This window comes from Cyprinus carpio, chromosome B15 (genome assembly GCF_018340385.1).
Source record: "Cyprinus carpio isolate SPL01 chromosome B15, ASM1834038v1, whole genome shotgun sequence".
In the NCBI taxonomy this organism is placed as follows: Eukaryota; Metazoa; Chordata; class Actinopteri; order Cypriniformes; family Cyprinidae; genus Cyprinus; species Cyprinus carpio.
Window position 1 is genome coordinate 22,902,782 of NC_056611.1, and position 12,307 is coordinate 22,915,088.

Consider the following 12,307-nt stretch of genomic DNA (forward strand, 5'->3'; position numbering starts at 1 on the left):
TGGATGAATTCACAAATTTAGCTGATTCCTTCAAAACACTGACTCTAAGAAGTGCTCAGTGCATAGCAACTTAAATTTTGACTTAAATTTCTCACACTAAGTTATTATATGATTTCAGAGAAGACGTAGTACAAATTCATTGTAATTGCATGGAAAAATTACCAATATATTATATTTCTGTCTCCTTTTGTTTTCAAGAAAGTCATATAGGTTTTGGAACAGCATGAAGGTGCTATGAAGAAACCTTTCCTTTAATTTCTTGTTTTGGTCCTGGCTAACTCTCATTTTTGCTCACTTTCTGCCCCTCCACCTCCCTCCATCCTCAGGTTTAAGTAACTCTATCTGTTTTGCTGAGCTCTATTCTTAGATGAGGAGGTAAACGTGTGTGTGTGTGTGTGTTAAGGTTGAGTGGCATGTATGAACTGTCTACCCCACACAGAAGTTTAGAGTCAGCTAACATGAAACACATGATAATACAGCTTGTGTCAGCTTCAATCACACTCTCCTCACACACACACACACACACACACACACACACACACACACACACACACACACACACACACACACACACACACACACACACTTGCATTTGTGGTTTAATGGGACTCTCCATAGGCGTAATGGTTTTACTGTACAAACTGTATTTTATATTGCCGTACAAAAAAACTACTGGTAATTTTTAAATTTCATAAAACACTGTTTTCTATGTTTTTTAAGCCTTTTGTTTTACGGGGACACAGGAAGTGTGTTGTAGTATCCATGTCATTATACACATTTGTGTCCTCCTAAACCATATATACCAGTACACTCACTCACACACACACAAACACACACACACTGCTCTTTAGCAGCAAACACAACTCCCTTGATACACACAATTAAACACACACACTTTCTTCTCATTCAGGTGCTTTATAAACAGTATCTGTCTGCACGAGAGAGGAACAGAGTGAGAAGAGAGAGAGTCCTGAGAAAACTGTTTAAAACAGAATTATATTAAAACAACAGAGTGCAAACCAAACCAGAGATCTACACAGAGCCAAAGAAAGCCAATCCACGTGTGTGTGGTTTCTGATCTGGTTTAAACATGTAGAGGACAGACAAGAGGAAAAAACAGATTCATTGAACTACAGATCTTAAAATTCTTAGAATTAACTATAGGCAAATAACAGAAATGTTATCTATTGTAATATATTTTAAAATGAAATTTATTTTTGTGATGGTAAATCTGAATTTTCAGCATCATTCCTCCAGTCTTCAGTGTCACATGATCCTTCAGAAATCACTCTATATGCTGATTGGTTTGGTGCTCAAAAAGCACTGTTATCAAAGCTGATTCCCCCCCGCCCCCAGTGGAATATATTGTCTCCATTAGGGAAAAAAAGTAATAAAGGGTCAAAATAATGCCTTATTTCACCCATAAAATCTACTTTAAGATATATCATAGTAAAAACTGGTGAGAGAGACAGAAAAGGAGAGAGAGAGAGACCAGTGTAAAGAGCGAGAGACCGAACAGAGAGTCAAACTGAGTGTGGGCCGATACAATCCACCAAAAATCAAGAATGTTTGAAATAAAATCTTGTTTCTTCACATTAACGGCACTTTCTCCATCAGCTTTCATCTACATTTACGAACATGACGTTGAGAGGCATGAGTCCCTTCCAACGCAACCCTGCAGACCAAAACATGCTGTCAAGACATCTCAAACATGTCTGTTAAAAAACTGAACAGCTTCCAGGTCACTGGCACACATCTGCTTAGATTTTAACTATTTTTGTAAATTAGGAAATTACCCCAGAAATGACTGGTGATCACGTTTTACATTTAACCCTAACGCAATCGTCAGATGGAGTGATTGACAGCTTGACAATATGATGTATACAGATTTCCAATGAAAACGTCTGGAAGGCTGTGTTAACGTTCATTTGCTTCGGTTGGTTTGAGACGTACGTGTTCCTGTTGATGGGAAAATAATTACAGGAAAGGAAATCCTGAGTACAACTGCGTTTCAGTGAAAACACTGTGCGATATATAGCAAAACAAATTCAGGATAAACATGTTTTTAGCCACTATATGGTCAAAGCTGGGCGCTCGGGTTTAAATAAAGGTTAAAAACAACTAAATTCGATTTCCTCAAGGAAAGTTCGCTGATATCAGCATAGCAAAGTTTCAGTGATCCACAACAAAATGCACTTGCCCATGTTTCCCACATTTGTAACGGAAGCCTCATGAGTGTGTGAAGAGATGTGCGAGTGTGTGAGTTTATTAAACTGTCTTTTGCCGAGCCCGCAGCAGGGCGCCATTCTTGTTTTGTGTTGAGTGAGTGAGAGAGAGAGAGAGAGAGAGAGAGAGAGAGACAGGAAGAGGTTGGTTCATTTTAATGAAACCCCACCTTCTCCTGCCCACAGAGCTTTTGACCAGGTACACCCCCCACACCCAAACACACACCCCCATTCTTACACATCTAATGAGGTCACGACCTTCAGAGACACCCCCTTCACCTGGCATTGTGACACACACACACACACACACACACCTTACCCTGCTAAAAGAAGTGCCTTTGTCCCACCATCATTTGTATACCAACTCTACAAGCATTTAACCCCCGGCTTCCCCACCCCGCTGAGAAACACAGAAAGAAAGCGAGAAGCAAAAATTCTAGTCTTGTAAGCCCGCTGATTTTTTCGTAATCCATTTTTGCTTTCTCATACTCTTTAGTCAATCACAAAAATCATCCAAAAATGTTTGCCACACCTGGATGAGCTTAAACAATTGATTAAATATGTATATAATAAATAGCAATATAATACTATAACACAATATATAATAGATCATTTTTTATTTTTATAAAGTATTACTAAAATTATTTACATGTTTTTATTAGTGCTGTCAAACTATTAATCGAATCCAAAATAAAAGTTTTTGTTTACATAATATATGTGTGTGCGCTCTTGACACACACATCGCATTGTATTATTGCACAGCACAGACATTTCCGTACATTCACATTGTTTCCACACACATTCACGATAATGAATGGATCTGTCTACAGTAGTAGATATATGCAGTCAACAGGCGGTTGGTTTAGTTGTTTTTTTTTTGGCATGTCCATGTGGACCTGTTCGGTATAGCAACTTGACTTCTCTAACATGTAAAAAAGCTCTTTGCTGTTGCACTGTACACATAATAAAATTCTGATTTTTTTTTCTTTCATATGCTTATATGGGCTCATTTGGTGTCCTTTTGAAGTTTCTAAGTGTGGTTTTTTGGAAAGACATCTAAATTTATCGTGAAAAAAGCTTTCAGAAAATACAGATTTTTGAGAAACACCCTTTAAACTTTTGGTTTACTTTGCTGGATATAGCAAATGATGACAAATTAAACATTTGAAACAAGATAAATGGTCTACGCTTAATTTCATTAAGTGTGCGATTAATCACAGTTAATCACAGAAAAAAGGTGTGATTAATTAGATAAAAAATGTAATCGATTGACAGCCCTAATATAAATACAAACACATGCATGTATATATTTAAGAAAAATATGTTATGTTTATATTTTAAATATATTTATATATAATATAAAATATAACAATATAAATATACTGTATAAATGTACACACATGTGAATATTTTCATAATATATACTGTATGTGTGTGTATTTATAAATACATAATAAATATACACAGTACACATAAATATATTATGTAAACAAAAACATTTATTTTGGATGCGATTTATCCCAGTTAATCATTTGACAGCACTAGTTTTTAATTTTTATTATTTAGATGTATTAATAACATATTTTAATTTTTTCATTATTATTGTGCTACATTTTTCCCAACATATTTGGGACAGTGTTAATTTACATTAGCCAATCTCTGTGAATCTGCACTTGTCACAAAATCAGTAATGTTGGTGATTAATGTGAGGAATACTCCATAATAATAATATCATACTATGTATCAAATTACATTTTATAAATTATGGATACAATTAGTTAAATTTTTGCTGATATTTTTTCACTGAGATTGAAGTGCATAAGTAAAATGCAACAGAAAATTTCATCATGTCTTTATATCACTCACGTCACATAGATCCACAAAAGCAAGGATGAAACTTTTTTTTTTTATTTATTTTTGGCGTTTTTTTTTTTTTTTTTGGCCTTTTATTGTGTTAGAACAGTGTAGAGGAGTCAGGACTCAGGAAGTAAAATGGGATCGTGAAAGATCCTCGAGCCGGGATTCGAACTCAAGACGCACAACAGGCACTTTAATCAAGGCTATCAGCACCAACAAGGATGAGACTTTTAGATGTAAATCAAGCAATATATTAGTCAATCTGTTTAATTTACTTGTGAAATGCCAGTTTTAGTCTGCTGTGGAGCGCACACGTGTTTGTTTTTTCACAACCTCTCATTAAAAGCAATAAAAACAGTCGGACACACACTGAACATAACATGAAATGGCATTTGCAAAGCATTCAGCTTCCAAAATGTGATGTGGCAGGAAATTATTGGTTAATATTAGTTTTCCCATTACATGGCCTTGTTTAGGTCAGCAATCAGAGCGGGAGAAATATATTACACTTTGTTGAAAGATTACAAAAGCTAACACTTCCTTCTGTATTTAGCCTAACATGCACTGATGATTTGTGCAAAATAAGTAAATAAAGTGCATGCTTTCATGTTGTCTTCAAACAGAGCGGCAGTGAAACTGTGCCAGTATTGTGTACTGTAGACCGATCGAGTCCCAATACAGGAAGCCTCTTTCTCGCTCTTTCTCTCTATCCTCCTGAGAACGGGTGGGTAAAGGAGTGGAAGCGTTCTCAGCGAATACTTTAAAACATAATGCTTCATAAAAACACATGAGATGAGTTTTAGAAGTCTTTCTGAATGGCTTGTGTGTGTGAGGTCAGTTTCCCTGAGACAGGGATTAAACTTCCTTTCGGGCCCTGAAAAAGAGAGGAGGAATATATATTGGAAGGGAAGAATGAGGGAAGACAAGGAGCGGATAAATATTTCTGAGGAAGAATGACAGATCGAGCATTCGGGAGCAGGAGAGTGACAGACAGAAGGGACAGAGAGAGAGAAAGAGAAGGTTCCAGCACAAAAGAGACAGACAGAAAGAGAGAGAAGTTGGAGAGCAGGATAGCGGGATGAAAAGACAGACGAGTGTGGGGACAGGCATGCTGAGGAGGCCTAATCCCTCACCCCTATTCACACACACTCTTAATCTCCGGCCACGTACACACACACACACACACGGGGCTAATCTCCTACGTCCCCTCCATCTATGTGCCTGGACTCAAAAGGTGCACAAAAGCTCCTGGACACCTCCCTCACTGCCACACACACATACATACACTTATACGTATACACACAAACACAACATATGCTTACACACCTATGCAGGGTCAACACACACACTGACCTGTTCTAGACAATCAGGATGCTTCAAAACAACACAAAATGGCTTTTTGTGCATTGTGTGTGTGTTGGTGAGGCAGGTGGTTGTTTTATTTACTGAAATCATCTCAACTCGTAACTCAACAGCTTTCATTACTCAAACACACACACACACACACGCCAAGTAAAGGTTTGAATTTATGACGGTGGTTCAGAGAGCTTCTGACCTCTTCAGTGACAAACCTCCCTCATAACAAACAAACAAACATATAAAAAACACAATCACACACACACACACACACACACACACACACTCTGCATTGAAAATGTACAAACGCAAACACAAACTTGCACTTAGACGCACACATATCATTCACACACAGCTGTGCACAAACATAAAGCTGTCCCACACACACAATTTTCACACAATTAGAGACAAACACATCGCACACACACACACTTTCTGTTGGAAACAGACAAAACAATCACACATATGAACACATTCACACCAACAAACACCTGTGCATGATCAAACAGACTTCTGCACAAATTAACTAACACTTTTGCACAATCATAAAAAACATTTGTGCACGATGACACACACAAAGAGATTCACACAATCACACAAACTTACAAACATCTACACAATCGCACAAACACTTGTGCACAAACTAATCAAGCACCTGTAAATAATATCATGAACATTTGTGCTCAATCACGCAAACAAATCCTTTCCACAATCACACAAACATTTTTGTACAATCACACAAGCAAAGACCTTTGCACAATCACACAAACTAACAAACACTACAGGTCACAATCACATAAACACATAAACACACAAACTAATCAAACACCTGTAAATAATCACATAAACACTTATGCACATACGCACAAGCAAAGATCTTTGCACAGTCATAATAAGACACCTGTACACAATCACAAAAACATTTGTGCACAATCACACAACCTAATAATCAAAAACCTGTTCACAATCACACAAGCACTTGTGCACAAATAAACTAATCAAACACCTCCTGTACACAATCACAAGCAATGACCTTTGCACAATTCACACAAATTATCAAAACCTGTACACTATCATAAAACACACTTGCACACAATCACACAAACTAACAATCAAACACCTGTACAGAATCACACACACACACACAAAAAAACACACACTTGTGCACAATCACACATCTGAACATAATTAGGCTACACAAGCAAAAGTTTTGCACAACCACACAAACTAACAGTCAAAAACTTGCACGGTCACACAAACATACTTTCAGTCTCACAAAGAAGCACAACACACACATTCAGGCTCATATAGATGCTTAGAAAAATTATAGCACTTGTGCTTTGAATGTCTCTTCCCTCACACAAACACACACACACTTCATCATAGCCTCCAGATGGGTTCGGTCTTTATCGTACCCCAGCTGGTGACATCACTCTTCCACACGGCAGAACTGATGATGAAAGCAAACAGATCTATCTTAACTCGCATTTACCAAATCAATTTTATTTTTACAGTCTCTTGCATATTGGCATATTGACGGCTTCTCACATGGCGGGACGGAGGGGGTGCAGAGGAGAATGAGAGGGAAAGGCAGGGAGATATGCTTAATGCCATTTACCATATTTAATGTGTCCATGTCATCATTGAATATCCCCTCTGAATAATGCGCCACTTCATCATAAATTCTTTACAACTTATTTACTTAATGGAGAGAGTTATGGGCCGCTGTCAGCCAGCTAATTAAACATAGTGATACAGCACTGCTGCGCCACGCTGTCATCCGTCCCCCATCTCTCTCTCTGTGGCTTCTCAGTTCCTTAAATACATATTATTCAAGCGTGCAATAAATTACCGATGGATTAAAATTCATGAAACCTTTTTTTTCCTCTCCTTCGTTTCCTTCCATAGAGAATGAACAAGAAAGAAAGACAGCGAGAAAGAGAGAGAGTGCTTGCTCAAGAGACTGTAAATCCAACATTGGGAGACAGCTGCCTTTTCAATCATATTAAAACCTAATGTTTGCACATGTAAGATTTCTGCCATGCTGAGAAAGGAAAAGACAACTTATGAAGTGAAAAAGGCGGAAGATTAAAAAGCAAGTTTAACTGTTGTGTTTTCCAACAAGAAACGTCACAAGAATAAATTCAAACCTTTAAATTCAAATCATAATTACATATGCCAACCAAACTTAAACCATAATACCACGTCCTGACAAATCATATCTAAAAAACAGCCTGGAACTGGTTATTAACATTTAAATCATCGCCATAAAAACAGGACCAAAATCTGACCAGAATTAATCATAAATAAACATATAAAAGCTGAACAAATATAATATCAAAGGGTACTAAAGTGTGTGCAAGCAATTCTGATTCAGCAGTGCTCAAACTATTGCTTAGAACTATAACAAGGTGTGTTTGCAGCCACTATTTTACAGATATCACAAACCATCGCTTTGATGCTAAATGGTCGATCTTCAAGAAAGAGGATTGGAGATTCTTTATCAGAGCAGGATGAGTCTATTTAAACTTTCAATTAGCCTGATACCACTCCTGTGACCTCTCCAGCCTGGTGAAATAAACACTCGACCTCTGGCCTTGTCCTGTGACCTGATTTCGACTGGGAGAGTAGAGTGACTGATATCTGATAGACAGGGCCGTCACGAGGAGGGGCGGCTCAGAGCAACGGTCTTTAACCTGGCTAAAAGCAGGATTTATGAGTCTCAGGCTTTAATTGAGTTTGGAAAGTCTAACTCCACCCACTTTGATGACATCACAGAGGGAGAACTGACCACTCTAATCTGTCAGTGAGGTCATAGTGTCAAAAAAAGACTAGAGCAATATATACAGACAACAGGGAGACTGCGGTAAACAAAAGGGCATGGGATTGTTTTTTGTGCATATTCAGCAGCGAAGAATTGGCTTACTTTTCAATTCATGATTTTGAATTTCAGTTGAATTGGATTAGAATTTGAACTGGAATGACTGGAATCTACCTATCTATCTTAAGGATATAAACCTTTCTCACCATTTATATAAATCTGGCACACAACATTTACTTTTCATGGTAAAAAAAAAAACAAACCCTTTCTTGCACTCAAATTCAAACTGCAATGTTGGTTCCTGTTTGCAAGCGCAATTCAAATTCAGGAACTTAGCTTCAATTTAAAATCCATTCTCAAATCACTCCAGAATGGTGCACAACCCTGGTTTGGTGCAATGAATAAGTGTAAAATCTTCTGTACATACTTTGAGACTTAAGTGGCATTAAAAAGACCTTCAAGGACATTTATATTATGTAATTGGCATAACATTGACCAATAGCCTGTCTAGTAATTGTGACTAATGGGATTACGGCAACAGCTAACTGGGGTTAGTGTGAGATCACAGAGTCGAGTAGAGGTGCTTCACCATAAAACATGACGGCCAGGGCTAATCGCTGCCTCGCTACTGATGACAGTGAAACCTCAGTCGTAACAGCGGCCCATGAGCCCATGTTATCTCCTGTGCTTTGTCTCCAACCGTGTGGAGATTTTCTTATCTGAACAAAGGCTGTTATCACACTGTAGGAGAACACTTCTCAAATTCATCGTTTTATCCTACCTCCCATGCCTGGGTGGCATTTTCTGGGCTGTGTCTTGACGTTTCCTCATAGGGTCCGAGACGTTCTCCCACCTCCAGTCTCCTCCGGCTCCAGATGCCCAGGGTTCCTCTTGTAACGGCTGACTCGCGGACCTCAAAGTCTGGGGGCACCAATTCGACCCCATCCCCGGCCAGGTACACTGAAGTGTGGAATGACGAGTGGAAGGGGGACTGGTCGACTGGGGAAAGCGCATCACCTGATAGGCCAGGGGATGGAAGGTCATTTGCAGTGGCCAGTGGGACTGGATCTGCATCAGACACTCCGCCAACTTCTTCCAGGTCATCAGAGGCAAAAAGAGAGAAGTCCTCTCCATCTCCTAATCAAGAAAAAGACAGAAACATTTCACATTGTGAGAATTTAGTAGCTATTTAAAGCTGCAGTGTACAATTTCTGCACCTCTAATGGCACCAAACAAAATTTCAACATGGTTGTTTGAGCAGCCCAATAAAGTATTGACCCAACCAACGGAAAACGAGGGACAAAAAAAAAAAAAAGTATTCATTTTAGCAATTCTGTCTGGTGCCTGTAGTGGCAAAGGAACTGTATTACAGCTTTAGCTTCGAGACCTCACATTCATAAATCTCACTGGTCTTATTTTTTCATGTCATTATATGCATATTAAAACTAATTTTAGTCTTACATTTCAACAGCTGACAACAGAATGACATCAACGTTCACCATAAAGTATTTTTATGTTTGTAACAACTAAAAATACTTGACAATAATTGAAAGTGAAAATATTATACAACGAAATTTCATTATTGCTTAGTCAGGTCTGTGCAATGTGGGCAGAAAACCACTGCCAATGACGTCAATTATGGAAATTGTTGCAATACTTATTTCTAAGGACAAAAAAATATCTAGTCACAGATTAAGATGCTGTGGGAAAGGTGTACATACAACCCATACAACAATGCTTTATAGTAAGCGCTGGCCCTGTCTGGTGATTGATAGTTGCCTGTGCTGTTTATTGTGACATTTTTTCCCCAGCGTATAATTTACATTTTACTCACATTTATAACTGTTATCTGTAAATGCTTGAAGTCCATGAGAGTACTTCCTTTTTGCATAAAGGCAAGTCCTGATGTCTGAATGCATTCACACTTCACTGAACGAGAGCCAGCGCACGCATGCGTGTACAACAGACAGCATGCAACATAAAGAGATCGCATTTATTGTCATCCAAATATATTTATTTGGCCATAATATGTGTTTTTTAGATATTAACATTAAGGCAAGATTCTTCAAACTTATAGAATTATTTTATGAGCCAAGTAACTGTAAAGAGGAGTCAAGTTTATGTAGTGTTTTATATAGCTTTTATACAGATTTACAAAAACAAACAAACAAATATCTGTATCACAAACTCAGAAAGAAAATAATATCTGTTTAGGAAGTAAATAACATCTGTAAGTATTTTCCCATATATTGTTATTGGAGGTAAATGAAGAAAATGGGAAAAATACTTACAAAATATTTGAGGCCTATTAAGCTAAAGATAAATGTGACCCTGGATCACAAAACCAGTCATGAGGGTATTTTTTTTTTTTTTTTACACATTTATAGATATAAATAAGCTTTCTGTTGATGTATGGTATGTTAGGATAGAACAAAATTTGGCCAAGATACAACTATTTGAAAATCTGGAATCTGAGGGTGCAAAATGATTGAAATATTGAGAAAATCGCCTTGGCATTCTTAGCAATGCATATTACTAATCAAAAATTAAGTTTTGACATATTTACGGTAGGACATTTACAAAATGTCTTAATGGAACATGATCTTTACTTAATATCCTAATGATTTTTGGCATAGAAGAAAAATCTATAATTTTGACCTATACAAATTATTGTTGGCTATTGCTTAAAATATATCCGTGCTACTTAAGACTGGTTTTTGGTCCAGGGTCACAAATATCTTTCGCCAGCAACAAACATAGGCTAATACAGTTTCAGACATTGTACCGGTACAGCTGCAGCACTATTTAAAAGTACTTCTTTTTATTTGTTTTTGATCCACACTTCCAGACCACAGCCAGCCCATATATGCAACCTCTCCAGATATGAGTAAATATACATAGTGCCATAAAAACATATTTGACTAGAGCAGTTATACAAACACACGGAAGGGGAAAGTGGTTTGTGTCTGTGATAACACATAATACAGGCTGGATAAGAAGGTGTCTGTGATTATAATCATCTTCGTGGCCTCGCCGGTTACGCCCTGTCATCCTCCACCAGAGGCCCGCTTTAGATTGTTTTGATACAGCGAAGGGGGACTCTCCAGTGGGAAGTGCTGACCGATCCTTGGACTCACTGTGCTGCCCCCAATACTTTTATGCTTCCTTTTCACCATTTTTTCCCTCGTCGACCCCGGCGAAGAGGACTCGGTGTGAAAACAGCGGATACTGTATCTGCTTAGGTTAATTATGAGCTGAACACAGGGAGGATGTTGTCTGCTGACCTGTGACCTCTTGCTCAACTCGGAGAGGAAAACCAGCGCGTGGCTGATGAGGGAAGTCTTCATATTGTCTGTCCTTAAATACCATCCCTTCTGGTTAGTGAGTTGGTGAGTTGGTGAAAAGCTAATAATTGATTAAATGTAACATTTAAATAAACAAATGGCTGCATAATTAATCATAACTGAAACAGCAATATATCATAGGCTGCAATTTAATTATAGTCAGCACTGCGTGTTTCAGAGTGAAAAGCGGTACTGTGTTCATTTGCACACATTCAGCTTATATTTTACCATTTTTTCAGAGTGGCTTGGATCATGGTAAATCTCAGCAAATGCTATAATTTTTATGTGAATTTGGGAACACAATGCATGCTACGTTCACTTTATTTACATTTGCATATATTGCATATATATTATATGCAATATATACTGCATATATTACCATTTTTTTCAGAGTGACTTGGATCATGGCAAATCTCAGCAAATGCTGTAATTTTTATGTGAATTTGGGAACACAATGCATGCTATGATCTCTTTATTTACATTCGCATATTTTTTACAGCATTTGTCTTTAAATTAAATCAATAAATTTGAGGATATATTTTACACATGGTTTGGCAGGCAAACGTTTTTGAACCTGGTTAGCTACCACATCAGCACCAGTATTTTTTATTGTTTTATATGTTTTAAAACTTTGTCAATTGCTTAAATATGCATTTCATGGTTTTCTTGAAAAGTATAAATAATATGGCTCTGTTTCTTAAACA

At 37.6% G+C, this 12,307-nt stretch overlaps 1 protein-coding gene across 14 annotated transcripts in view; it reads right to left on the reverse strand.

Annotated features, from left to right (window-relative positions):
* Positions 1-12,307, reverse strand: part of mecom (MDS1 and EVI1 complex locus) — a 157,293-nt gene that overhangs the window by 79,714 nt on the left and 65,272 nt on the right. For all 14 annotated transcript variants that reach the window (XM_042739886.1, XM_042739882.1, XM_042739888.1 and 11 more), the window contains exon 2: positions 9,041-9,396. In XM_042739886.1, the coding sequence (XP_042595820.1) occupies positions 9,041-9,396 (356 nt within the window). The remainder of the gene's footprint in view (positions 1-9,040; positions 9,397-12,307) is intronic.